Source organism: Talpa occidentalis, unplaced genomic scaffold (assembly GCF_014898055.3).
Source record: "Talpa occidentalis isolate TD23 unplaced genomic scaffold, MPIMG_talOcc4v2.1 talOcc4.10, whole genome shotgun sequence".
Taxonomy (NCBI): domain Eukaryota; kingdom Metazoa; phylum Chordata; class Mammalia; order Eulipotyphla; family Talpidae; genus Talpa; species Talpa occidentalis.
The window spans coordinates 65,461,687-65,489,550 of NW_023600993.1; the positions used below are offsets into that span (position 1 = coordinate 65,461,687).

Here is a 27,864-nt window from a genome sequence, read left to right on the forward strand (position 1 = left end):
AAACCACCATAAAGTCAAAAGGCAATAATAAAATGGAGCAATTTGCAAACACATAACAATGACTAATTTTCTTAATATATAAAAATCTAAAATCAGCAAGATTGACAACAATCTTATAGACAATTTGGCAGGGGATATGTACAGATATTTCACAGAAGAGGAAGCACTCTCAGACTGACAGGATGAATTAGGACTTACAGGATGAATTAGATCATAGATCAGGGCATGGGGAACCGCCAGCTGCCACCTCTTACCTGTCACGTGGTAGAGCAAATCCTGGGATCATAGCTGTGCTGGGAGGGCAGTGGAGTTAAGGGAAATCTAGCGATATGGACACAATTTAAAATGGTTCTGGCTTGGATCCGGCAACATCAGGATGGGTCACACACATGGATGTGGGATTGGGAACTTGATGGGTTCTGGCATCTAGCCTTGGGAATGACACAAGTACCCCAGGACCGAAGCAACTTGGAGCCATGACAGGATGGCTGTTCTGAGAATGGGTGTGTGGACTTATAGGCAGCTGTGGACTTGTAGGCAGCAGTGGTGTGGGGGTGCAAGGAAGACCTGAGTTGACAGATGCACATCTTCTTTGAGGTGGGGCACGCGCATGGGAGGGACAAAATTTGCATGGGATCCCTAGTTTGCATCTTTTACAATGTGTTGGGATGTGCAACTGCAGCTATTTCTTTTTTTAAACAAGAACCTACTTTATTACTTGAGTGAAATGACTTGCATATTTTGCTGGGCCCCAAAATGTTCCATGACTTACTTGGTGACATTTTGAGAAACTTCCAGTTGTTTACACTTTTTCAGACGTGAGCTCACTAACCTATAAAGGGAACAAATCAATTTTTGCTTCTACCTTCATGCATCTTTGATTCCTTGCCTCCGGAGTTCTTTAAATATTTAAATGATTAGATGTTATAGAAAGAAAAGGGACTTGGGGAAACCCAGATGAGGCAGGGGTGGGCAGATGTGTCAGGGAGAAGCAAGGTTTTCATGCCCTTGTCCAGTGAAAGTTTCTTAGCTTCAGTTCTCAGGTGCTTTTTATTTGGGGGTAGTACCTTTCCTACTGTGACACCTGCTGTCACAGTATCTTCCTACTGTCACAGTACCTTTCCTGCACATGTGACACACTGACCTTGAGACCTCTGCCCCAGATTTAAGTTTTAGAGAAACAATTGGGTAAAGAAGAGCTGAATCATCTGTCAGAGGCTGCATCCTAGGTGTCTCCCCCAGTCTTCTGGAGTTGGGTAATAAAGGTCATTCCTCAGACCAGATTGGGACACCCTAAGAGAAGGACACCCCTGAGGGTCCTGTGGTCATAGCGCTTCTTCACTATCAAGAGGGCTTACACTGGCTCCCTCTGTTCCTCTGCCCATGGAGAAGAGGCAGCAAGCATTGCCCCTCCTTTTCTCCTCACTGCCCTCTTCTGCACATGGGCCACCACCAGGATGGTCCTGCTGAGGACCTATACCAAGGGCTAGACCCCAAGCTCCCCTGGTCAGGTGCTGAGAGAGGTGGGGGGTGGTGGTTCTAAGTGCTGAGTATTGAGGACAGGGGCCTGCCCAGACTTTGCATGTGACCCCCTTCCAACTGTCCCAGGTTAGAGTCAGATCTTCTTGGCAGGTGAACACTGAAACCTGGGGCTCAGTGCTTGCTCGCCAGCACCACTCAAGAAGGGCGGGTGCCCATAGTCTTACTGGCACATGCTTGAGTCATGGTCCCAGAGGAGGTATCTCTCCCTCTCCCAGGGGATCTCTGTTCTGACAGCTGGAAAATGAGGGTCTCTGCCAGAGCACTGGGTCTCCATAGGGCCAGTTTTTGCCAAGAGACATCAGGAGGGCCGACAGTGGCCTCATGTGTCCTTTTGATGTTGCCCATGAGATACACAAACAGGACATAGCTGTATCAGCACCTGTCAACCCACTTCAGTAAAGTTGCTTCCCGAGGTGGGGTGGGCGGACATATGTCACTGTTGCTCACATAGAAATCAGAGAAACTGAAACTTCGTAAACCTTTTATTTTGAGAGGAACACATGAGGCTTAGCTTACTCTGTGTACTGTACATTCACTGCAGAGACGATTGTGGACTTGGGGCCCACACCTGAGCACATGGCCCATGACTCACAGAGCCTGCAGATGCAGGACGAGGTTCTGTGTCCTGGGGAGCTGCCGGTGGATCAGCTGTGGCCCCAGGCACTGGGGGCAGGTTCTGGGACTGCAGCCCTGGTTGACCCCAGGGGTTATGTCTTCCTACACTGCTGGGCTGCAAATGGCTCAGGACAGCGATACATTCACTGGGGCTCAGAACGTGGCTGCTACACAAGCACTCAGCACCACACAACAGACGTCACTCACACAGCACAGTCACAAATAGTTTACAGCAGTTCCTCCTCTGGAGGACTGAGGACGTGGACCTCTGGATGACTTCACATGTCCATACCCGAGGAGGAGACAAACATTCAAGAACAGAGTTCACGGCCTTCCACTGACTTACTGTCCCAGAGGGCACGGTGGTTCCCACTTGGCTCACCCTGAGAACTGCCAGGACAGCTGTACAATCACCACACTGATCGTGGGGAGAAGGGGGAGGTCTGCACTTGGTGGAGGGACCACATGGGGGGAGACAGAAAGACTCCTGTCACGGGATGCACATCACAGCTGCCCAATGTGCAGATGGGGGGTGGTGCATCGCTCCAGCCTCAGTGTGTGTCCTCTGCCCTCTCTGGTTCCCTGCCCATCTGGGGCCAAGGCAGGCAGGAGAAGGCATTGGGCCTGTACTGGCTTCTAACACTCTGCCAGTCCAGGGGTAGGTCTGCAAGGCCACAGGGAAGAGGGTCTGGGCCTATGGCCTCCTCCCTCCATGTCAAGGACTCCCAAAGGGGCCTGTTCTCATGGGGACAGAACTGCTTCTGTGAGGATGACTGGGGCAGCTTGGCCACTATGAGGCTGGACTCTTCTGTCTGTTCAGGGAATCAATGTAATGAAAAATGGCCCCCAGAGCCCAGCTGGTCTCAACATTGTTGATTTTTCGAGTCAGCTAGAAAAGACAAAGGGAGGAACAGAGGGGACCACTTTGAATGCTGAAGGTACTCAGGACCAGAAGCAGTGTCCTGGTCCTTTATGCCATAAAGGGCATGGGGGTGGGACTCCCCAGAAGGCGAGTCCTTACCTTCAGCACTTTGTTCCCAGGAAAGCCAAATTCTTGGAGCAGCAAGCTGATGTAGGTGAGATCCATGCACACAAAGGGGTTGCTCTGTGGCCGGGTCTCTGCTGTGCGGCACACTGTGGGTGAGAGTTTCCTAATGAGGATCTGGGTGGTTCACTCCCGGGGCTGATGGTATGTGGAGTGCAGACTAACTCTGCCTATATCAGGGTGCACCCTCCAGGCTCTTTAGGCTGTGCCCTTTTAATGTTGTCTTCCCAAGAGATATACCCAGGTCCTCGCTGCTAATTGTGCTCTGGCTGCCAGAACTAAGAGGACTGGTGCCCCTGGCCTCGATGTCAAGGGTGGAAGCTACAGTCTCAGAGGCCACATCTCTGCCACCATGACCCTGGGCACTTCTCCCAGAAAGGACCTGAACTTTTTGCTCAAGTACTTTTTCCTACCGAAGAGTCACAGACATCTAGTGTTATAGGATAAGGCCAGAGTGGCAAGAAAGTTAAAAAAAAAAAAAAAAAAGCCTTTTGGGGAGGGGGCCAGGAGGGAGGTCTTCTGTGAGAAATACACACTGTCCTGGTCTTTCTCACCTTGCCAAAGCATCCACCACTCACCGTACTTTGCAGCAATCTCAAAGTCTCCGACGACAAGGCTGCCTCCCTTCTCTGCATCTGAGGACAGAAACCAAGAACCCAGCCTGTAGGAGACTTAATGCCACTGAAGGCCCAAGGCCAGCCCCTAGGGAGCCTGAGAGTTGGCACAAGCTGTGTGTCTGGAGGGGCTTCCGCCTGGCTGTCACAGGGCAGTGTGTCCCCTGTACGCTGCTCATGAGTTCTGAGATTTGGCTCAGGGTGGACAGGTGTTTCATGCAGGGCCATACAGCATTGGGGGCGTCGATAGGGCCAGGGGCCTCACAGATAAAGTTCACCAGGATTCCTGGATCCCACAGAGTGAGCACACTTTTATGTTAAAAAATAAAGGCAGGGCCTCCCTTGGTGGCACAATGGTTGAGCGCTGGGCTGTGAAGCTGCCTGCAGCCTCTGCAGCGCCAGTTCAATCCCCGGCCACCAGTGAGGGTCTCACATGGCGCTGCAGACCTCTCCTGCCGCCCGCTGCTCCCCTCAGCAGTGTACTTAGGTCCTTCTGCCTGCTCTGCTCCCCGCTCTGGCTCTGGTGAATTCTCTCACCCTCCCGTGCTTCTGACTGTACCCAGTGCTTGTATAAGTAAATAAATCTTAAAAAAAATAATAATAAAGGCAGAGACAGAGAAAAAAAAAATGAAAGTTTCCCAAAGTTGTGAGACCTGAACTCAGCAACAGTATTTTGATTTCAATTTCCTGAGTGTGAAAAAAAGAATTCTGTTGAAAAAAAAAAAGTGAGGAGTGGGCGGTGGAGTTTTAGAACAAATGGGCAGAGGCTTCCAAGAATGTGGCCTCTGTGTCATTCCAGGGGAGGAAGGATGAAGTACTGGGTTCCCTAACTCTCAAGAATGACGACTGGTTTCATCAACATACCTCAAAAGCTCTATATTCAATAGAAGGTCCCCAAGGTGTCCTATAGACTTATGGCTGGTATGAGGCAGCTGCTCAATGTACTAAGAAAAAGGACATCTCCTAATTTTTCTGAGACTTTGGGGGTGTGCTAAGTCAGCAAATGCCATGCTAAGGTGGGTTCCATTGCTGAAAACAGACCCAAGTCTTTCTTTCAGTTACACATGATCCCAACAAGGAGTTACAATATCTCAGCCCAGCATTCTGAGTCACCCCAAGATGATGTTGAACTCCGAGGGGAAAGGCAGCCTGAGACAAAGTGAGGCACCCTGGATTGACCAGGCTGGGCAGGAACCAGCCTGAAAGGGCAGAACAGCAGGTGCCCGGGCCAATTGGGGGTGTGGGGGACCGCGGGCACATAGATGTCCACAACTAGCAGCATGGTTAGGAGAGCACAGTGGGGACACACTTTTCTAGCTCTGGGGAGCTGGCGGAGACCTCTTAAGCCTGGTAGGCCAAGCAGCAGCAGGGCCAGTTGCTGGGGGGCACCCCAGGCACCTTGCTTTGTGCCAGAGAGAGGGAACTGGAGCCTGAATCGGGGTGAGAGAAGTCCCCTCCCACTCAGAGCACCCACTCACCGGCGGCCTTCACACTGGCCAGGTCGGCAGTAGCTCAGCAAGACACTGTGGGAGGCGCTTGGGTTCCATGGAGCCAGAGCCTGACACCCCTTGTTTCTCCATCCTTAATGTTTCATTAAAATAATTCTGGTCTCAACCCACACAAATGACTTCACAACCCTCTCAGGAATCTCATCACCCCTCGGCCATGGCAGACTCCTCGGTTCATATCTGCTCTGAGTGAGCTCACTATGGTGTAGAGTCAGGGGAGACGCACACACTGCTAAGGGTCTGAGCAGTGGCGGATGCCTCCTCATGCTCTGCCACGGCTCTCTGCCCAGAAGGCGCAAGGACTCACAACCAAGGTTCCTTGAAGCCCAACAGACCCTTCCTTACCTATAAGGCCAACAGCTGCTGCCAGGTCATAATAGTAGGAAAATGCATAAAAATCCACATTCTTCACTTCTTCTGTTCTGTGCACTTTATTTCGGAGGACCTCTGACACTCTGTCAGCACACAGCTCATGCAGGTTCACTGCTGGCAAAGGGAGGGCACAAAGCCAGGGGGTTAGCAGGCTTGGAGCATCTGGGCACGCAGCCCTGGGGGCCTTTTCCCGGTGATGTGAGCAAGACCTGCCTGGGATGAGGCAGGACCGGGATCTTATGCAGATCCCACTCCAAGTTCACGTGCTCGCCAGCACCACACACGTCCACAATCACTAGCAACCTTTAAGACCCATGGCAGTCCAGGTCAAAGGAGAGAAACTCTGAGCGCACAGATGGCCGGAGAGAGAATGGAGCTGTGCAGCTGTCAGTGGGTTCAAGTTTGCACTGTTTATTCTGCACTTGCCCTCTGCCAGTCCTAGTTGAGCTTTGAACATGTGATGTCCTACCCCGACTCATGAGCCACCTGAGAGTTGGGGGCTGCAAGTCACAGATGAGGAAACAGGCCCAATGGGCAGTTTGGCAAGTTGGTCATAACTCCCTGCTTGAAGGATAATGGCAATAACCAGAGGTTAATGGACATGGATGTGCCCACAGTGCACACCTGCTCCATTGTCTAACAGCAACTGTGGGGAGCCAGTTCTCCAAGCGATCCACAGGGTTATGCCATTGGCCAGGTCAGCAGTAGCTCAGCAAGTGAGACACTGGGGGAGGTGCTTGGGTTCCAAGGAGCCAGAGCCTGACACCCCTTGTTTCTCCATAGACTTACGGCTGGTATGAGGCAGCCCTCTCATAACTGTACTCTCCCTTGTCAGACTAGTCTGGCTCTCCCCTCTTGCTCTTTAGAAGCAGCAGTTGCCTCAGGTATTTGTATCTGCTGCTCCTTCTCATATGCTGCCTTAGGTCCACATGGCTCATTCCCCATTTCTTCATGTCTTGGTTCAAAGATTGAAGAAGGAAGTTCTTCAATGGATATAGGCAGTCAGTTAGGAACAGGGTGCCCCAGGTCCATTTATCAGTCTGAGAAACAACATCCCCACCCCCAGCCCAATTCAATTAAAAATGGAATGTCCAGAACACCAACATAACTACAGAACAGCAACAGACCAAAGCTGGTTTTGCAGCGGTAGCTGGGTAAAGTGGGAAAACTCAGTGGGCCTCAATAGCCTAGGAGATCACTGAGGGCCCAGCTAATCAGCAAGAGACACCATGCGGACATTCCCAATGGCCAACCCCCAACTCCTTGCTCACCCTGCCCATATAAACACCTGCTTCTTGTCACCTGAGTGGCCACACACTTGGGATCCCCTTCTGGTAGGAAAGCGTTGCTGTCCTTCCTCTTATCTAAGAATAAATCTCTTCCTTTTCTGCACTTTCGGTCTCCATGTTGAATTCTTTTTTCGACAAAAGCTAAAACTGAGAAAGAGCCCGTCTGGGGTCCTCACACTCCAGGCCTGCTCTCCGAAAAACTCCGATAAAATATCACCAGGGTACAATTACACCCTCAGTACCTTTTTTCCACTTATTTATCTTCAAAGCACTTTCTCCTGCATTTCATTGCCCAGCTCCACCCACTGGAGTGTCAGTTCCATGAGGGAAAGGACCTGATCTGCACTGTGACTGCTCTGCTCCAGTACTGCAGGAGGCTCTACCAGATGGCATGTCACAAGTGGTTGACTGAATCAGAATCACTGCACAGTAACTGCATAATAAGAAATATATACTGGGCCTCCCTGGTGGTGCAGGCGGTTGAGCGCCGCACTGTGGGGCTGTCTGCATCCTCTGTAGTGCAGGTTCGATCCCAGGCGGCTGGCGAGAATCTCGCATGGTGCGGCAGGCCTCTCCTATCTCGCCCGCTGCTCCCCACAGCAGAACAGTCTGCCTGTTCTGTTCCCCGCTCTGTCTGGTGAATCCTCTCACCCTCCCGTTTATCTGGCCTGTACCCCAGTTCTTCTATAAATAAATAAATCTTAAAAAAAAAAAAAAAAATATATATATATATATATATATATATATATATATATGTTTGTTTTTGTTCCTGGTTCTGCACACTGAGCTTTTAAAACCCTTGTGATCTTGAGTGATGAGGGTGAGAAGAGTCTTCTTGTTGTTATTCATGGTAACTCTTCTCAAGCATCTCTGAGTTTGTGCTAATGAAGTGTCTCTTGGTGGGTTCCTCGAAGCTTCAGGATAGGGGCTGGTTGTCAGTTACCAATCATGTAATTAGAGGAATTCTCAATTCTACCCCTACCTTCCTGGGCAAAGAAGGTGTAGGGGAGTGAGCCAATCACCAATGGTCAAAGATTTACTCAAACATGCCTACATAATGGAACCTTCATAAAAACCCCTAGACAATAGGGTTGGGGAAGCTTCTGGATCTGTGAACATGTGGGGTTGCAGGGAGGCAGCACTCCTGGGAGGGCATGGAAACTCTGCTCACCTCCCACACCTTTTCCTATACTTCTCTTCCATTTGGCTGACCTTGAGTTGTACCCTTCATAATAACCTATCGCAGTAAGTCAAGTGTCTTCTGGCATTCTGTGAGCTGTTCTAGCACATTATCGGGGGCGGGGGTATGGGAGCCCACAGTTTAGTTGATCAGAAGTATAGGAGGTCTGTGGTTTGAGACTGGCAGCTGCTGAAGCTGCGGAGAATCTTGTGGAGGAGGGCCTTTAACTTGTGGGGTCTGCTCTAGATCCAGGTAGTTAGTGTGAGAACAGTTGTGTCGGAAGAGAATCGGATTGGTTGGTGTGCAGAACCCCCTCCCCCCGCATCTAGTGTTAGAAGTGTTATAAGTAGAAATAGCTGTCACTGAAGGCAAAAAAACCTCATGCCCATGTGTCCTTCAGAAAGAACCAAAAGAGCACAGAGCAACAAAGACCATAGGGGGTGGGAGGGGCAGGCTGGTGAGACCTGTCAGTGCAGTGACAACCAAGGGAGCCCTCGCCGCCTCTCCTCTTCTGTCCTTGCCAGCAGCCTGAGGGAATCCCACTGTGCTTCCCTGAGAGGAGAAGCTCTCTCTTCCTATGTCCAGAGATGGGTTCTTGGTGCTACTGCACAGTCTGGATTTGGGCATTTGTCTCAGAGCTGTGGCATGTTCAAATCCTCCCTCATTAGAGGCTAGTTAGGCAATTCAGCCAAATGCTTTCTTACAAAGAACTTGGACAATGGACAAGGGGGCCGTGTGCAGAGACCCTGTAGGAGTTGGCAGTTCCCAGTGTGCTCTGGCAAGGGCCCCCTAAAGCCCTGACAAAGTGCCCAGAGCTGCTTCTCTTTCCATTTTGTAGGCCTGTCTGGGAAAGAAAAGAGGTTTGAACATCGTCTCCCTGCTTCTGAGGTATTTGCAAGATACTGGGGTAAGGGCAAGCTGCCATTCTTAAGCCTTATGAATCACCAGTAAATAATAAATCTACTGTACCTGCTTTCTGTCCTGAAATTCTGTACGTTATTTCAGCATGTTCCCACTCTCCTCTGTACCCGGGAGACAAACAAGGGCTGACCAATTCCTTTCCATTCTTTGCTGAAGTAAATAGATTAAAAAGAAAGGCATGTTACCACTGGAGGATTATGGCATGCATGGAGCTGAGACACACGGGTTCTGCTGAGGGGCAGGCCTGCAGTTCAGAGAGTATTTCAGGATAGTAACGAAGGCGTCAGAGGCTCAAGGCAACATGCTTCTTTTTTGCCGCATGAGATCTAACTGGTGAAGTGTTCCAAGTCAACCAGGGAGGCAAAGCTTTTCTCTGTCACAGACGCTGCAGCAAGACCCTCTCTACTCTGGAAACACGGCCACTCTTAGCTCATGTGTCCAGGCACTGGCCTGAGCATTTTTCAGTCAACTGTCACAATGACCCTAAGAGGAGGAGAGTCAGCATTACCTGATTTTATAAATGGCTCAGGCTGCAGAGTAACCTGGTAGGTCCAGGTCACCAGGTGCACCACACCATGAATCCATGTGGATCTACAACACCAAAGCTGGGCCCCACAGTAGCAAAGAATCCTCATGGCTGGTCTCCAAGGCTGGCCCCACAATGCCACCTCAAGTAGGCATGCTGTTCTCCCACAAGAAGTGGGCCCCTGCCCTCTCCTTGATTCTGGCCTGGACCTGCTTTCACCTATGAATGCTCAGGCCAGGAGGTCATGACTCCAGGCAGTGCTCCTTCCCCTGAGCTACCAGGGACAAATGCAGGCTGCTCTGTGGGAAGAGAAGCTACGTGGAGGAGTGCTGAGGCACCCCAATCGACACCACACATTGGACCCCAGTGGTCCCAACAGAGGTGCCACCTGCTGAAGTCAGTGAAATCATGAACCTCAATAGTAAACAACTTGCTGTCTGCTCTTCTCAATCACTCACTCTTTTTGGGTAAACTGCTGTGCAAAGGGTACACAAAAGGGAGATATCCTCTGGGGCAGGGGGTACTCCACTCCCTTCTTGGTTGGTGGCATGCCCTCTGCCCCCACCCCCACGTCCCAATTAGGTACTTTGTATGGCCCGAGAAGGCCAGCAGTCCTCCCTACTGGGAGTAGGGGGAGGACGGGAGCTGATGGAACCCTGAGGTTAGCTCTGGAGGGCAAACACAGGAGCCTGCCTTCTTTTTATTAGCTAATAAGGTGTTCTGCTGCCCCAGTAAGGGTTACAGGGGTCTCTGAGACATGAATGTGTTTTGGTTTGCATGAAGCGAATATCATGAGGTTAAAGTGAATTTGAAAGAAATGAATGAAATAGGATGTATGTGGACAAGTTAGTTTCAGCTGAACATTCTACCCTGCCTGAAGGGCCTTTGGAAGAGGCAGGTGGAATGCTGGGCTGGCAGAGGTGGGAAGAGTGCAGGATGCTGAGGGGAAGGGCCTCAAGGAGGGGTGAGGTGGAGAAGACAGGTGGCTCACAAACACATCTATGGCAGAGGCACAAGTTGAAGCCTTGGGCCCCCGAATGATGCTACCAGGAAAGACAGGCTGATGCCATCCTTGGACAGTGCTCCCCCACTCCAGAATCAGGATGAGGCCATCCCTTAAGATCTCCTAGTTCTTCAATACTGTTGGCCAATGCCAGGCTTCTTCTCAGCCAGTCTACCAGGAAGTCACAGAGAAGGCTCAGAACTAAACGTGTCATTAATAACCTAACCAGACATAGCCTTAATAACCTAACCAGATATAGGTTAGGTTATTAATAACCTAACCAGACATAGGATTCATGTCTATCAAATGCCACGCCTGGAGGAAGGACCAAGCTCATGTTTATTTCTTTCAGAGAGTAAGAGAAGACAGATTAGACTGACTGTGAATGAGAGAAAAGCTCCCTCAGCCCCACAGCAAGAGGCCCAGAACCACCTCCTTGTGTTCCCGCCAGACTATCCTGAAGAGTTGGGTTCTCTCTTTAAATCCTTAAAAACAAGTTGACTCCAAATGTAGCTGATGAGTGCAGTTTCTTGGGTTCCTAAAATTGCCCAGCTTCAGGTTTCAGAAGTGACTTCAGTAGCACCTTTTTCTTATTAAAAAAAGTCTAAGACACAGGTAAAACATCCTCCATCCCTATCAGGGTGTCCACCAACAAGGTCAGGGGCACCCCCTTCCACACACAACAGCAGAAGGCCAGTGAGTTGCCATGACAGAGGAGAGGGCAAGCGCCCCTCCCCCACGATGGAACAGCCACTCTCCCGGAAGCCTCTTCACATCTGCTAAGCAAGGAGGGTGCTCACCCCAAATTCTACTCACCAGGCTTCCCTTCTATGCCACCTAGAATTGCCAGACGAGCTGACATCAACCCGAGCCCCAGGTAGCTGTGGAAAGAAAATACTGGGTGAGCGGCTGGCTGGCCAGGAAAAGTCCTGGCTGCTGTCCCAATAATGCTGCCAGTACATTCATCTGGCCTGCATCCAAAACAAGTGGGGAAGGGAGGAGCCCTGGGCAGGGCAGTTAGCAGGTTTCCTTCTGCTTCTTTTGAAGTCTTTCCTTGTGGAGTTGAGGGCATTCAGCTAGTCAATTCAACAAACAAAGGCCTATTCCTTGATAATGGCTGGACCAGGGGCTGCGGACAGCACAGTGCAGGAAACAGGGAACCCTCATCCTTACGCAATGCCTGATGGAAAGAATCTACTGAAAGCACCATACAGCAAACACATGGCCCAGGAAATTCTTCCACAATCCATGGGCTTTTCCACACTTTGGAAACCTCATCCAAACCAGAGCAGAATAAGGACGACAGGTAAATTAGAAAATGAAGGAAGGAGGAGGAAAAGGGAGGAAGGAGCAATGGGTAGGAGGAGGATGCAGATGGTGGGGCGGGGGTGGGGTGGGTGGAGGAGGACAAATATGGGGGAAGAGGAGGGAAATGGATAGGAAGAGGAGAGGGAGGGTGAGGAAGAGAAGGTTACCCCAAGTGGGTCCACAGCAGGGAGTTCTGAGGACCTGGCATCCCTACTGAATGCCTGGTCTCTGTCCCCTATGAGCAGCAGCCAGAGGCAAGGGGGAGACCACCTGATGCTAGCTGAGTTCTCCCCGCACTGATTCCCACTGACAAACCTGTAGGAATAGAGCTTGTAGGTCCTGTTAAACATCTGGAGTGATGCCAGGTAGCCAGGTGGGGAGGTCTGAAGGGTGCCCTGGGGAAGAACAGGAGGGTTACACTCTTTCCTGTTGACTCCTCTAGAAAATTGTCCCTCACTTGCTCAATTCATTTGAAAGAACTGCTATATTCACAGGTGTATTCAATTAAATGAACTTTTCATTTAATCCCATGCTGTGAAAGAGCATGGAACAAGCCATGAAAAAAACCATCCTGAATGGAAACTAAGATTTCCTCCTCATGAGCAGCATTTACCCATTTTGACAAATATGCCCTAGTAAATTTAAGTGCTCTTCTGCTGAAAACTGAAAAATTAACAAAAAGTGGTGAGTGAGGAGGGAACTCTTTTCAAAAGCAGCAGATACTCCTTGTTGAAAATATGTTCATCTCCTTAAGTAACTGTCCTGAGGTTTATTTTTCCTTAATTTATAATTTCTTTTTTTATTTTTGAGTAGAAGAACTGTGGTGTAGGCCAGAGGTGCAGGGGTGAGAGGATTCACCAGAGACAGAGCAGGGAATAGAACAGGTGGATTGACTGAAATACACTGCTGAGGGGAGCAGTGGGTGAGACAGGAGAGAGCTAGCATCCTGACTGGGGATCGAACTCAGGCCTCAGAGTAAGTTCCTGGCTGAGACTTAACCCCCAGGACACCAGGGAGGCCCCTGTCCTGAGAAGGTTTGAGGCTCTGTCATTCCTGTGAGTCAGACTAATTACAGGCCCACCTCATATTTTCTGTTCCAAAGGGTTCCAGGTCATTTATCACCCCGCCCCCCTACCATGAAGACAAATTTCCTCACCTCCCAAGCAGAGTTAAAATCAAAGAAACAAGCATTAGCTGAATAAATCTGATCTTCAGGAAACGAACTGACCTCACTGACTCAGAGGCCAGTGGGGCCTCCCCATAAGCTCCCCCTACGAGGCAGGTTGCCTTGGAGTGGGAGGCACTGTGATAGGTGGGCAGGGATGGGTTACCTCAACTCTTGGAAGAAAGGTGATTTGAGTGGATCCTCCGCCCAAATCCAGCATGCCCACACTGTTCCTTCCTGGGGTTTTCAGACTGCCTGGAGCGCAAAGTAAAAACCACACAATAAAAAGATGAGAAGAGTAGGCAAAACAAAGAGAGGTTAGAAGCCAAGTCCTTCAGTGGAAAGAGAAAGAGAAGTATAGCTGCAGCTGTATAAAAATACTCATTTAAGGATGCACTAAATATTTAAAGAAAAGAACAAAGGCTCTGCTAGCTGTGGTTTTAATCTGAACAACAGTGACCTTGAGCAGAGATACTGGTCAACCACACCTACTAGGAAGGGCATCACTGACTTCTCTGCTATTTCCTATGTCCCCCTCCTGATTTGTCCCCTAATGTGGTCCCCTACTCCCAATGGGCAAATTCTGCCAAGAAACATCTTTTTTCATACACACGTCAGATACACTTCTTTTCTATAAATACAATAAAGTGACAAAAATCCACATGTACAGAGAATAATCTAAGGAAAAAAACTCCCTGCTGCCTGTTTCCAAGAACAGATGTTTCTGTTCCCTGTTTTACCCACAGCACAGGAATACAACCACATGATGACTAGCACTCACTTCACATTCAATATTTGAAGGCCAGACTAGTTTCATTCATGACTTCTCTAAGGAGTGAGAGGACAGGGCACTGGCGGATGTCGCTGGAAGAAGGGGCTGGGTGCTCCTGGGTGACTGTCACTCCAGGCAGCAAGGAAGCTCTCCCTTCCCTAACATTCACTGCTCACCCTGATGAGCCAGATGGATACTCCCATCATTCCAACACCAGCAACATTTTGAAATGCCAAGGAGTTACTGTGAAGGGTAGAAATGATGCCCTTACTCTTGACAACAGCATCTGTGAATTGCCAATCTCTATGAGAAAGGGCACGCACCTGTGAGGAAGTTGATGGTGATCCACGCTGAAACGCCTACAAGAGAGGGTGACAAAGAGTGTCTGAGGCACTTGAGAAGTTTCAAACATAACACATGTGACTCAGATGATTGCTCTCATATTTCAGGAGCATGAAGGGACCACTGCTTCCTTGACACTCAGATCATCCACAGACATGAATGCTACTTATGAAGTCATCCAGCATTTTCTAGAACTATTTTTTTCTAGCAGACACCGCACTAAAAAACCAGAACACTACCAAAGTCATATCTCTCCCTCCTGTTATCATCAACTTTGGCGGGTAAGAGAACCAAACATTACCCTCCACCATCTCTTAAGGTTACATTTAAAATCAGGGGTGAAGAACCTTGTTAAGGGTCTTTCTTGGAGTTAACACAACAGCATTGTTCTAAACAAGGCAGCAGGTGGGGTGATTTGTTCTGAAAAACATCTGAGACAGGTTTGAAGTTGGTCAAAAGGAGATTGTGTCTTTGAGATATTCTGAGACCAGTTAAATTGTGAATTGGAAGGGCCCATCATTCGGTCCCTGAGCACTCATGGTGCTCATCAAGGAAAAAACACTAGCAGCAGCCCTGTCACCTTGCCGCACAGCCCATGCACAGAGCTTCTGGCAACTCTACCTTCATCCGTTCCATTCATGATGGAAACACAGTCATCCCCCACGAGGAAAGGCGATGCCTTAAACACTTCTTTCACCTAAATGTAGAGACAGACATGTTTTTACCCTTTAGCATTTAAGCTCTTAGATCCCAGTCATGCTAGAATTTTTGCAGGCAGCAACACAACATGAGAAGGTGTCTGTTGATGCTGGTAAGTGCCAACCTCACATTTTGCTTTAAACTTCTCTAATCCTCAGCAGGGGGTTTTCATGTTAATCTACTCCCTGAACTAGCTGAGGTGGATGCCGCCAGGGAGAGACCAGCCTAAGTTTGCTCTGGACTGGAAAACTGTGGGATGCACTGAGCCTGCTGGACCCCCAAACATGCTCTACTTTAGGATGGGGATGAAGTGGGTGGGAAGCTGCACATGGCAGAGCTTGGCCCTGACCCCTGCACAGATGTATACGTTTCCATCTCCATTTTTTAGTAAGTCTCAATACAGAGACTTGTACTCTGTATTTGCACTTGTATCCCAACACTCCAACTGCACTTTATCCCTAAAATCTGAGGTGAGCATGTAAAGGTCATTTTTGGAAGGGACCTTGACAGATGTGTCATGCACCATCAGTTAGCAGCTAAAGAGTATAGAAACAGTAAAGAGGAGAAGAACCTTTGTGCTTAGAATAGTTCTCTTAACTTGTCTGATAAGAACCCTGCAAGCGCCTATTATTAGAGACAGATTCTAGAGTCTCTGCAGGGGTGCTCTGGGATCTGGTGACAGACCCTATAATGGAGAGCCAGAGCTGGTGAAAGAAGGCCAAGGGTTCTCTTCAATTGGTACATCTGAGTCTCATACTAAGCCAGGATGGTAGTTCCCAGAGAAGCTCTCTAACACATGGCAAGCCCATGGGTGGAAGGAAGCCCTTTGAAAGCACAATGCATTTTCAAAATGAAGTTGTTCTTATTATAAAACAGTCTCATTCTACAAAACATGAATTGCTTTCAATATCATTGGAAGAAACATTATTCATTCATAATCCCTCTGTCTAAAAGTGATGCTGTTAGAATTCCAATGTGGTTCCCCCAAGAAGTGTCTACATATCCTGTCTGACTGCTTGGATACTGGATGAATATTTGCTGTTTTTAGTTATCATAAGCCACACCCCTCCCCTCCTTCTTTCCCCTTCCCTCTGCCCTCGGGGGAAATGGAAATCACCTTTTGCAGTAACTTCTGAGCTTTTTCTCCTGGTAACAGGCGTAAACCAGCTGTGGCCTTGAGGACTAATGGGGTGTCCTTCCAGAAGTCAAAAGGAATGTCCTGTTTCGCAACATCCAGTAATTCCTGAATTCCTGGAGTGCTCTGTGAACAAGGAAAAAGTCAAGTCAGATTGGGCAAAGCATGTCAAGCAGGGCCACAAATTCTCCCCCACCCTTTTGGTTTTACTAATTTATACTTTTTCCTAACTTTCCAAATCAGCAGGAAAGTAACTCAAATGTTACAGGTGGGCATTGGGGCATGGAGCAGGTGCACAAGAAGATATACCCTTGGCAGCCGAGTGAGGTGGGTGAGGATGCAGAGGGGCTCCCGCTGTTCTATACCACCCAGCAACTAGAACCACCTCCCAGCCCCATTGCCAAACCTGACCAAGTGACCTCAGAAGAGTGGAAATTGCCCTGAATATCATGAATGAATTCTGGGGTCCATTATAGCACTAAAACCTCATGAAAACTGCCTTTTTTACCTGTCAGAACACTCAAGATTCAAAAGTTGGATAAGGCCCTGTGGTAGTGCAGGGTTGGGGAAGGGAAACAACTTTGACAAAGTATCACTGGGCATATCAAGAGGCACAATGCCACTGGGACAGTTTGGTGATGTCTGTCCAAGGGGAAACATACATTCTTTTCACTAGGAAATCCCATTCTAAGAATTCACCTGCAAGAACACCTGTGCATGTGTGGGTAAGGAAGTACATCTAAGGTGACAAACATTATCTAAATAACCTCCAGGGGCCTCCCTGGTGGTGCAGCTGTTGAGTGCTGGGTTGTGAAGCTGCCCGCAGCCTTTGCAGCGCCAATTCGATCCCCAGCTACCAGGTGAGGGTCCCACATGGCGCTCAGACCTCTCCTACCGCCCGCTGCTCCTCTCAGCAGTGTACTTCATCAGTCTACCTGTTCTGCTCTCTGCTCTGGCTCTGGTGAATTCTCTCACCCTCCCATGCTTCTGACTGTACGCAGTGCTTGTATAAATAAATAAATAAATCTTAAAAAAAAAATAAACTTCAGAAGGGGACTGGTTCTATAAATTCAATGTGCACCCATACAATGCAATACCATTCTCCCAGGAAATCAAGAAAGCTCTTCACATCTTGATAGCAAATGGGTTTCCAAGTGATACTGTTTAGCAACAAAAGCAAAGTGCATACACTCTATGCATATGGAAAGTAAAGAAGGGAGAAGAATACAGTTGCATTTGCTCATGCACACATAAACTCATTCTGGAAGGATATGTAAGAAACCAGGACTCTGGTCTTCCTGGAGAAGGTTGGAGAGGGAGGCAGATTTCTCGGTTCACCCTGGGAGGCTGTGAAACTTGTCCCACTTGATTGTGTATTGCCTACTCAAACAAATAAGATTTAAAATATCCTAACAGTTTATTCTAAGGATATCTCTAATAAACAGGTCTAACTTTATGGTCACTCTAGGATCACTAATTTTGATTTTTCTTTAATCAAGCTACAGGAAAGCAAGGCTGTGATTACATTGAGATCAGGATGCATCTGTGGGCAAGAATCACGTATTTGCTTTTTGTTTTCTAATTGGAGTATAACTGACATATCTGTTAGTTTCAGGTGTATGTTAGCTTTTGATTTAAGACATGCAGAACCAAAAGGAACTTAACAACTATATTAGTAAGTTTCATGAGTGCCTTAGCGGAAATACAGCTATCTGAATTAAGTGCAGTTGTAAGCTTTAAGGATTTAAGTATTAATGCTACAGACTTACAAAAGTCATTATTTGACAGTTGATTGAATTGTTTTTACACTTACTTGTTTTTTGTAGATTTTGCTTAATACACTTTATTTTTTTTGTTTTAGTCAATTTTTGTTATTTTTAATCAGAGGAACTGAAACAAAAAAATTAAAATTTCAAGTAACACTTTTTGTAAGTTTGTAGTGTTTGTATTTTTGAATGGTGCCAAGATTGTGGGTGACATGCACACTGGTTGGGGAGGGGTCTGAGAAGCTGGGGCTTGTGGGTGTGGGGGAATGGTCCTCCTTCAGCCTCAGGTGCTGTACCAATTTCCTCCATCTGACCATCCTACACAGCAGAAGAGCCCAGGTCAGCACCATCAGAGAGGCCTTGCTCTGTGAAGATGGCCTATGCATTCAAGAGAAAGGGAGCTGGCTTTAATAAACTGCAGTTAGAAGATAAATTTGATGGAACAAATAAACCTAAGAGAAAGTCATTACCTTTTCAACATCATCAGCATAAGCAGAAAGACCTGGCTTCAGTGCTTTGAAGGTTTCATGGGTCAAGGTGGGCGTTTCTAAAGGGAAAACATTTTAAAATAGGTAAACTATGAATGTACACAACCATGACTAGCTACACTTTTTAAAGACAGACATCTGAAAAAGAACAACCCCAGAGTGACAGGAACCCATCACTGTCTAAATTGGTGAGATAGGGTGGCCACCTTCTTTGTTCTTTCCTGATTTGCTTGAAATTTTATAATGGATAAGTATCTTTTAACAGATATGCAGAATGGGGAAGCATTTTATATTTTATTTAGATAAGACTTGAGGTTTTAAGTACCTCTTATTAAGTTTTTTCATTGAGTTAGTCATTAGTCCTGTAAGTATATATTTTTCAGCTGAAGAATCCGTAGTTCAGCTGAAGAATCAGATTATATTATAACCTATTATATCTCATGTTTTGGTGAGAACTTTACCTTCTTTTTTCTAAAAAAAAAACAACTTTGAGATCTACTTTACTCATAAAAAACTGTACTCACTTACCATGTTAATTTTAACATAGTAACTCTTGGTGAGTCAACAACAGAATGGTACAGTAGAAGATTCCAAACTGCAAATATGAAAATCATTTCCTTGCTTATGTGAGGCTATATTATAGGGTTCTAAAGAACAGCTGTCTTAAAAAAAAAAAAGTATTGAGGGTTTTATATTATCGGGAGCCGAACACAGGCAAGGAAGAGTGTTCTGCGGCAATGACGGTTAAGGGATGCTGCGCAGAAGAGGTCCCAGGGAAGGTTATGGAGGAGGAAAACAGTGTTGGAAAAGAGAGAAGCAGAGCAAGGAGAGAGACTGTGACTGGGGGCTTCCAGGGGAGGTGAAGATGACCAACTCCCACCCTACCCTGCCTCCTCCTGGAGCCCTTGTCTCCGAACTGGGAAGCAGAGATGATGGGGTTCAGGCACCAGTTCCCTCCTTACTGCTGAGTTCACTGTTGTTGTCTCCCCCTTGCTTCCGGTTCCACTGGCCAGCTCCAGGTCAATCTGCTTCTGGTTCTTTGCCAGAATTTTATCTGACTTTCCTAGATTCCTGGCTCCCACTACCTGTGGGGTCCCAATGTGATCTTTGGTTTAAGTCATGGTTCCAGTCATCTGAACTGTCAGTAAATGCTGGGAGGGGAACAGACCATCAAATACCATGCAAGGCCTCAGCTATCCTTAGGTAGGGGACAGATGCTACTGTGAGTAAGGACAATCTGGAACTCCTGGGAGATTTCGATTCCTGCCACAAGCCACACCCTGAATCAGTATCTCTGGGAAGCTGAATTTCTGATGAGCTTCCAGGTGAGTCCAAGGCAGGGGTCCAGCCCCTACTCTGAGAAGACACTGTCTTTTAGGGAAAGTGACCCTGTGCGCTCTGCTCTGAGACATAAAGAACAAAGTAGTGCAGGGAATGGCTTTCTGATTTGGGTACCTCCAGGATGCCGAGAGAACTGGAAGATGTGGACTCGGGTACCAGTGCTCCCCGCGTCAAACATGATACCATAGAAGACCTCATGACCACGTGCAGCTGTCCCGGGAGGACTGCGGGTCTGTGGGACCCTTCGGGCCCCTGTGGCTGCTTCAGTGATGCTGAAGAAGGCCTGGGTGGCAGATGCCCAGTGCCACTTGATGTAGGCTACGTAGATGAATAGGCAGACGAACAGCCCCAGAGGGTACGCCACCTTTGTCATCTTGAGGTTTCCATTATTTGGTATTTTTCTCATTTCTTTGTCTGTGGAGGCCTGCGCCACAGCTGTTGGTAGAAAGGCAGAACCAGGGAAAAGATATTAGGCAATGAGGTTTGGGGCCATGTCAGAGATCTCTGTGTTCAAGGGCAAAATGTTCAACCAGAAAATGGTCTGCATTCTGCCTCCCACCCCCCCACTCCCGAATCAGAAGATTCATTTGATCCTCAAAATGATTCTGGAGCGTGTGATTCCACTTTACAGAAGGGGAACTGAAATTTATAAAACTAGACAACCTGTCCTTGGATGTGGGCCCTGTGGGTGGTGACCTGGGGTACAGACCTCAGCCTAGATCCATTTCCTCTAAGTGCTTCTCCAGATAAATGGCTTTTGGACTAACTGCTATTTAAAAAAGCCACATGGAGGGCCTCCCCTGTGGCGCAGCGGTTGAGCGCTGGGTTGCGAAGCTGGCCGCGGCCTCTGCAGCGCCGGTTCGATCCCCGGCTGCTCCCTGGCCACCGGAGGAGGGTCCCACATGGCGCGCAGACCTCTCCTGCCGCCCGCTGCTCCCCTCAGCAGTGTACTTAGGTCCTTCTGCCTGTTCTGCTCCCCGCTCTGGCTCTGGTGAATTCTCTCACCCTCCCGCGCTTCTGACTGTACCCAGTGCATGTATAACAAAACAAACAAATAAATAAATAAAACATGCCTCTATTAAAAAAAAAAAATTAAAAAAAAAATAAAAAAGCCACATGGAAAAGTGTCCCACGCTTTTCAAGGTAACAGAAACATTTATCTGATCCTTTCTTCCAATTCTCACTTTAGCTCCCATGTAGGTAATTTACCTTTCAAAAGGTTTAAAATCTTATCCGTGGGGAACTACAGAGTGCCCCAGACAAATCTGAGATAAATCACACGTTTCCTTGGAAGTTTCACAACACAAGCCTCCTTTCATTCACATAGCATTTTCTTGCCAAGGAGGAAATAATGCCATGTGCTTTCAAAGCTTATAAATATTCTACCTGAGTAGCAAAATAAATTAATTCAACACCATTATTTTTGGTTCAATACACCCCAAATAAAGCATTAGTTCAAGTTTATTGGCAGCTTCTACTGCCAGGCACTGTGTGGGAACCTTAGGTTTTAAAGGACAAGGTTGAGGTGGTGATTCTCAGGATCCCCCCACCCTGGGGGAAAGGCCCACCCACTAGCCTGCCTACCCCTTATTCTCTGTCAGTCATGTGAAACGGTGGACACACCTCCCCTAAGGAACTATGGGATGAAAGGATGACATGGATTTAGGCTCTGCTAAAGCAGTTCAGGACTGTGGTAAGCTACCCCTTGACAGGGTGGGGCAGTCTCATCTGTAAGGCAGGGCTGCTCATAGGAAAGCTGCCTCCTGACATTGTCTGGTGATACACCAAATTGTGTGATATGCTTGGAAGAGGACACAGGCCATTTAGAACAAGGGGTAGTGATGGGCAGGAGAGCTGGAGGTCAGTGTGACTGCAGTCTTGGGAGGAGGAAATGTGGGGGCCAGGGCTAGAAGGTCAGGGACAACTCTACGGTGATCTTCACACCAACTTCAATGCTGTCTGGGGGAAGAAATGGAATGCAGTGGCCCTTGTACTTAAATCACTCTAATACCAAACCCAGACAAAGGCAATATAAGAAAACAAAGATTAATATTCCTTATGACTACTGATGCAAAATTCCTCAATAAATAGAAGCAAACTGAATTGACCAATATAGTAAAATATTATATACCATAACCAAGTGTGATTTATTCCTGGAATGCAAGGATGCTTCAACATATGAAAAACCCATCAAGGTAATAATATATCACATTAACATCATTTCAATCAATGCAGAAAAAACATTTAACAGAATGTTAAACAATACCTTTTCATAATAAAAAAAACCAACAAACTAAGAATAGAAGGAAACTACTTAAATATAATAACGACCATATATGAAAAACCAATAGCTAACATCACACTCAATGGTAAAAGACAAAAAACTTTTACTATGATTGGGAACAAAAAAGGATGTCTATTTGCACCACTTCTATACAACATAGTATTGGAAGTTCCAGTGAGATCAGTTAGAAAAGAATAAGAAGTAAATGGCATCCAAAGTGGGAAGGAAGAAGTAAAATTATTATTTTATAATTTTTAATAATTTTATATAATTATTTGTTTGTAGATGACATGGTCTTATATGTAGAAAAACCCTAAAGATTCCCTGGAGGTGAGGGGTAGGGGAATAACTGTTAGAATAAATAAATTCAGCAAGGTTATAGGACATAAAATCAACACCTTGTTTTAGAAGACTAATTAATCAAGGACATGAAAGACTTAAACCTTGATCACTACAAAATGCAAAATGTTGCTGAAAAATATTAAGAGTCGAATAAGTAAAAGAGATCCCATTTTCATGATTTGGAAGACTTAATATTGTTAAGACATCAAAACTATCCAAAATGATCCACAAGTCCAGTGTAATCCCTATCAAAATCCCAAACATGTTTGGGGCAGAAATAGAAAAAAATTTCCTAAAATTCATAAAGAACCTGAAGGGACCCCTAAATGATTTTGAAAAATAACAAAGTTGGAGGTCTCATTGTTCCTGATTTCAAAACACATTACAAAGCTAAGGTGATTAGCATACTGTGATAGTGATATATAGATGGACACATAGACCGATGGAACAAAATACAGTCTCCAAACAAACCTTCATTTATATGGGCGAATGATATTAGACAAGGGCGCCAAGACCATTTCCTTTGGGGAAAGGAAAGTCTCTAACAAATAATAATGGGAAAATTGAATATTAACATGCTCAACAATAGAGTTGGATCCTTATCTTTCACCATATACAGAAGCTAACTCAAAACGGATTAAATACCTAAATGTACAATCTAAAACTATGGACCTCCTAGAAGAAAAAAAGGGGATGTTTTTAGAAGAAAATAAATTCATGACATTGAATTTGGCAGTGATTTTTAGATAAGACATGAAATGCACAGGTTAAAAAAAAAAGAAAAATGGACCCACATCAAAATTAAAAACCTTTGTACATCAAAAGATACTGACAACAGGAAAAAGGCAACCCACAGAATAGGAAAAACATGTGCAAACTGCATATCTGATAAGGGATTAACACTGACTGTATAGAGAACTCCCAAAACTCAAAAAACAGTCCAAAAAATGGCAAAGAACCTGAATAGACATCCCTCCAAAGACAGATGAATGGCCAATAGGTGTATGGAAAGATGCTCAACACTACTAATCATTACAGGCATACACAACTAAAATGTCATATAATTTCACACCCATTAGGCCCAGTAGTTCCAGCAAACAACAACAAGAATGACAACAAAAACACCCCAGAAAGGATGTGAAGAAATCAGAACCCTTGCATGATTACAAAATGCTGCAATGGAAAACAGTACGGATATTTCTCAAAAAACTAAAAATGGAATTATCAACTCATCCAGCAATCTTAGTTCTGGGTATATGTCTGAAAAAACTGAAAGCAGGCTCTTGAAGAGATATTTGCACACCTAGAGCCAAGAGGTAGAAATAGCCCAAATGTCATCAACAGATGAATGGATAAAGGAAATGTGGCGTACACACACACACACACACATACTCTCTCTCTCTCTCTCTCACACACACACACACACACACACACACACACACACACAGGATTATGATTCAGCCTTAAAAAGGAAGGAAACTGATAAACACTACAACATAGATCAACCTTGTTATGCTAAGCAAAATAAGCCAGTCACAAGGACAAATATTCCACTTTTATGAGGTAACTCTAATAATTAATTCACAGAAAGAAAATAGAATGGTTCCATGGCCAGAGAGCAAGGACAAAGAGCTTGTCTTTAATGGGTACAAAGATTCAGTTTAGGAGATCCAGTTCTGGAGATGGGTTTGCAACAATGCGAATCTACTTAATGCTACTGAACTGCATAGTTAAAATGACTGAAATAATAAAATTATATTATGCATATTTCATCACAATGAAGAATATACTTTAATGGCTCTGAGGTTAAGCGGGTAACATAAATGAATTCTGTGGGCATGCAGGGCTAAAGGCAGTGGTGTAAAGAAAATGAAAAGGCTGCCTCTTTCAACAAATTGAAACCACTTTAAAGATACAACTCTTTTCACCCTCTCAACAAAGGTGACAGTCATTTTACATGCCTAATCGAGATTCCTTCTGCCTTAAATGATCTGTTTTTGTTGTTGTTTGTTTAGCATTGTATTCCTTTGGTCCTTTATAATCTACCCAAGATGCTTACTGCTGCTCTGAGCCCTGCACTTAGAGGCTCCTCCCACAGGCTCCTTGGTGCTCTGCACTTCTACTCCCTGAGGTAAGTTGTATGTGGAGTTATGTGTCCTTCTTCCCTCTGGTTAGATAGTGCCTTTAAGGGATCAGGAACCAGGCCTCTCACCATAGATCTCCCAACCTCAATATAAGACAAGAGCCCAGCAGCTGCTCAGCCAGCACTCGCTGAAAGAGGCCAGCTGACAACTTAGTGATTCAGGCAGTCATGGAAAGATGGGGGTACTGATGTTCCAGGACTGAGTGATGGTCACCAACAGAAATAGGCCATTTGGGAAGAGGGTCTTTGGCAGGAAGTAGTGACCAGGGTTTCTGGTCAAGCTTAAAATGACAGTAGGACATCAGTCACAAACTGATGGAACTGACCCTGGTGAGAGATGACACATGTGGAGTTGGGGTCCGGGAAATTATCTGCATTAAGGGGATATTAGTTGAGATCAGGAGTGAAGAAATGAGTGACAGAGAAAAGACTCAAGTACGGAGCAGAGGCTGCGATGCTCCTGGGGGATGCCTGTCCTAGGCAGCCAGTTCTCAGCTGACAACTGGCCGTCTCATAGGCCTCTTTTCGTTAGGATTACTGCCTCCCACAGTTTCCTGTTGCTCAGCTCAGTGATCATTAAATACAAAAAATATATTTATAGAGAAAGCTCTAAAGCAGCTATTTACAAGGATGAATACTGAGGACACAAAAGCAATACTAATGTCTTACAACTGGGAAGTGTTTTATAAAACCCTTTAATATAATCAAGTTTTATTATATTCTATATTAGTCAAAGAACTGTGATCTACAAGATTAGATTAACAGGTGGGATATTAAATTTCAGGGTAAAGGTTGCTCTTTATTAAATCTACCTACCCATTAAAAAATATCCTTTAACATGTAATAATGCTATTATTAGATGCCCACAAGGCTGGCACTTAAACCATTTGAGATACAATGACTTTTTTCCATATGACAGTACCAAGGAAAGTCTGAAAATGGACTTGCCTGGGATCACACAGTTGGCACCTGGTGAGGTACAGATGAGTGTTTCTGGCTTCTGTCTCTAAATCAAATATACTTCTTCACTTGCTTTTCCCTATTAATACAGACCCTATTCTAGACAACCAAAAAAAAACACCCACAGGGAATTACATATACATAATCACTAAAGCTCCACACCAAAGAGTTCATAAAGACAGAGTCCACTGACAACATGAAATTGAGGGAGAACAGTCAGAAACAGCCTGGACCACAGGAACCTCTATGTTCCTGAGGCCCAAACCTGAACTCCATTTCACCCTATTGAATTAAGGTGTTCTTCTAGAGTTAAGGCAACTGGAAGAGAGACAAATCACGTTTGTTTGGGGACTATTAATACCATAACACAAATGTGTGAATCAGACCCTCCCTCCCAGAGGTTCACCAAGGAAAACAATTCAATTTTAGTATTGTTCTTTAAAGGAGAGAGTCTAAAACAAGGCTGCAAGGAAGGTAAGCTAGGTGGGTGGAGTGGCCGGGGGCCGGATGCACAAGGGCAAACAGAGGTTTGGCTGAGCAAACCTTGCTCCTGGCTGGCTCTTGCCAAGTGCAGCCTTCCTCAGAGGGAGAGAGGGGTCAGAGAAGAGACCCTGGGTATGGAGCAGTAGTGCAGAGGTTGGTGCCCGCCTCAGCTTCTGGCTAGCAAGCCTAAGCTACTAGCATACCACTACTTACTCTCCTGGTGGGCTAAAAGGACTTTTCTTTCTTTCTGCAGAAACCTATATTCTAGTCAGCCCTGTCAACACCACCTGCTGTTTCCTTTTCACAGGCTGAAGTGGAAGGGAAGCTCTTCCAGACCTCTTTATGGAACTGGGGACAGCAGTTCAGTTCTCAGAGATTACAAACTCTACCTGATGTGGACAGGTGATTGCTGCTTGTTGTCAGTTTCTTCAAGGCTTTCAAAGTACGTAAGAGTCATGAGTATAAAATGACTGCCACATGTGCTTAAAAGCTATTCAAAACCTAAGCATACCACTACTTATTCTCCTGGTGGGCTAAAAGGGCTTTTCTTTTCTTTCTGCAAAAACCTACATGCCAATCAGCCCTGTCAACACCACCTGTTGTTTCCTTTTCATAGGCTAAGTGGGAGGGAAACTCTTCTGACCTCTTTATGTCCTTGTCCATTTCTCTGGTTTTTCATAGGAGGTAGCAGAAAGGAGATACAGACACATACCATATTAACCGACGGATGCTTCTGAAGACAGGAGTAGGGGGACTAAAACCAGTTTCTGGATTTGTACCATCATGCTTGCCAGACTTTTCATGAACCTTGTTAACACACTGGTAACACCAACAACTGGAAAACCCCCAAACGAACCCTAATCCCACCACCCATCATCACTCTTTCAGAAAGGGTCAGAGAACCCTTGCAATTACAATGACTATCCACTCCTACAAGTTTCAGATTCTGTCACTGGGGGGCTATGGGCTAGGACCTCCTTGCATCTTGAAGGATGTAGGTTGAATACACACAATACTTAATACAGATGTGTGGAAGTTCTCAATCACTTCCTGTTGACTGATGTCTCTGGGTGGGGACCCAGGATAGAGGACTATGGCCACCCTGTCTACAGAGCAATTCAGGCTTTCCTTTAGCCCTTGTAACCATTCTGTGACTTCCAGCAGCAGTTAAAATAAAAATTGCCCTTCCTTCCACGGTCCCCTGCCCATCCCTCCCAGCTTTTCCACATCCTCCTGGCTGTTTAATGGACTCCAGTATGGTGTCCAGCTCTGTCCACCTCAGGGCCTCTCTCCTGCAGCCAGGAGAACTTGTGGCTCATTGGTCAGCTCTGGCAGACTACCCAGACCACTCCACAAGCTGTTCTCCTGGTCATCACTCCAGTGCCTGCTCACTGTCCTCACATTTTCAATTACTGTCTGAACTTGCTCCTTGGGCTCTGCAACTGGTCTGTGCGGCTGCGAGGGAAGGGGCCTGCCTAGCAGCTGGATCCCCAAATCTGGCTAAATGAATGAATGCATCAGGACTACAGGAAGAGACTCCTGCTCTCAGATCTACCTAGTTGCCACAATAAGGAACATAATTCTCATGTTCAGAGACTCAGAGAGGTCTAGGAGCGGGTCAGGAAACGGCAGGAGGAAAGACTGGGTGCAAGTGACCCTGACACCACCCCTGGGCGCTACCGCTCGAGAAGGAGGAGGTGCCACGCGCGTGGGTCTGCACCCAGAGGGCACCTACTCTCCCCACTGCAGGCCCCTCCCCAGGGGCACAGCACAGCGGTAAGCGGGAGGCCCACGTGCAGTCAGTTCGCCCAGACCCGGCAGACCCCGCCGGTCCCGCACGCGCCCCCCGCTTACCTCGCAAGGCCTCCCTCTCCCTCCCACGTTGTTAGGTGTTGTTCCCCGGGGAGCGGGCCGGCGAGCGACCCAAGCCGCCTTTCCCTTCTCGCACTGCCCGGGCTCCGCCGGCTTCACGGCGGCCTCAGCGGGGGAAACAGGCCCTGGATCCCGCGAGCCTGGGCCCC

General features: G+C 46.7%; 1 protein-coding gene across 3 annotated transcripts; it reads right to left on the reverse strand.

Annotated features, from left to right (window-relative positions):
* Positions 1-120: 120 nt before the first annotated feature.
* Positions 121-27,864, reverse strand: ENTPD6 (ectonucleoside triphosphate diphosphohydrolase 6). Of its 3 annotated transcripts, none has more exons than XM_037493671.2 (14): positions 27,698-27,864; positions 19,746-20,066; positions 18,273-18,349; positions 16,019-16,162; positions 14,824-14,899; positions 14,184-14,219; positions 13,255-13,343; positions 12,239-12,318; positions 11,432-11,496; positions 9,135-9,236; positions 5,670-5,807; positions 3,781-3,837; positions 3,179-3,291; positions 935-3,046 (listed from the first exon to the last, which is right to left on the reverse strand). In XM_037493671.2, exons 2-14 carry the CDS (start codon positions 20,035-20,037, stop codon positions 2,948-2,950), a joined length of 1,368 nt encoding a protein of 455 aa, XP_037349568.1. In that variant the 5' UTR covers positions 20,038-20,066; positions 27,698-27,864; the 3' UTR covers positions 935-2,947. The 3 variants fall into 3 exon arrangements, with proteins under 3 accessions (XP_037349575.1, XP_037349568.1, XP_037349560.1); XM_037493663.2 differs by having other exon boundaries at positions 1,298-3,046; positions 5,670-5,810; XM_037493678.2 differs by lacking the exons at positions 18,273-18,349; positions 19,746-20,066; positions 27,698-27,864 and adding an exon at positions 18,099-18,180 and having other exon boundaries at positions 121-3,046; positions 5,670-5,810.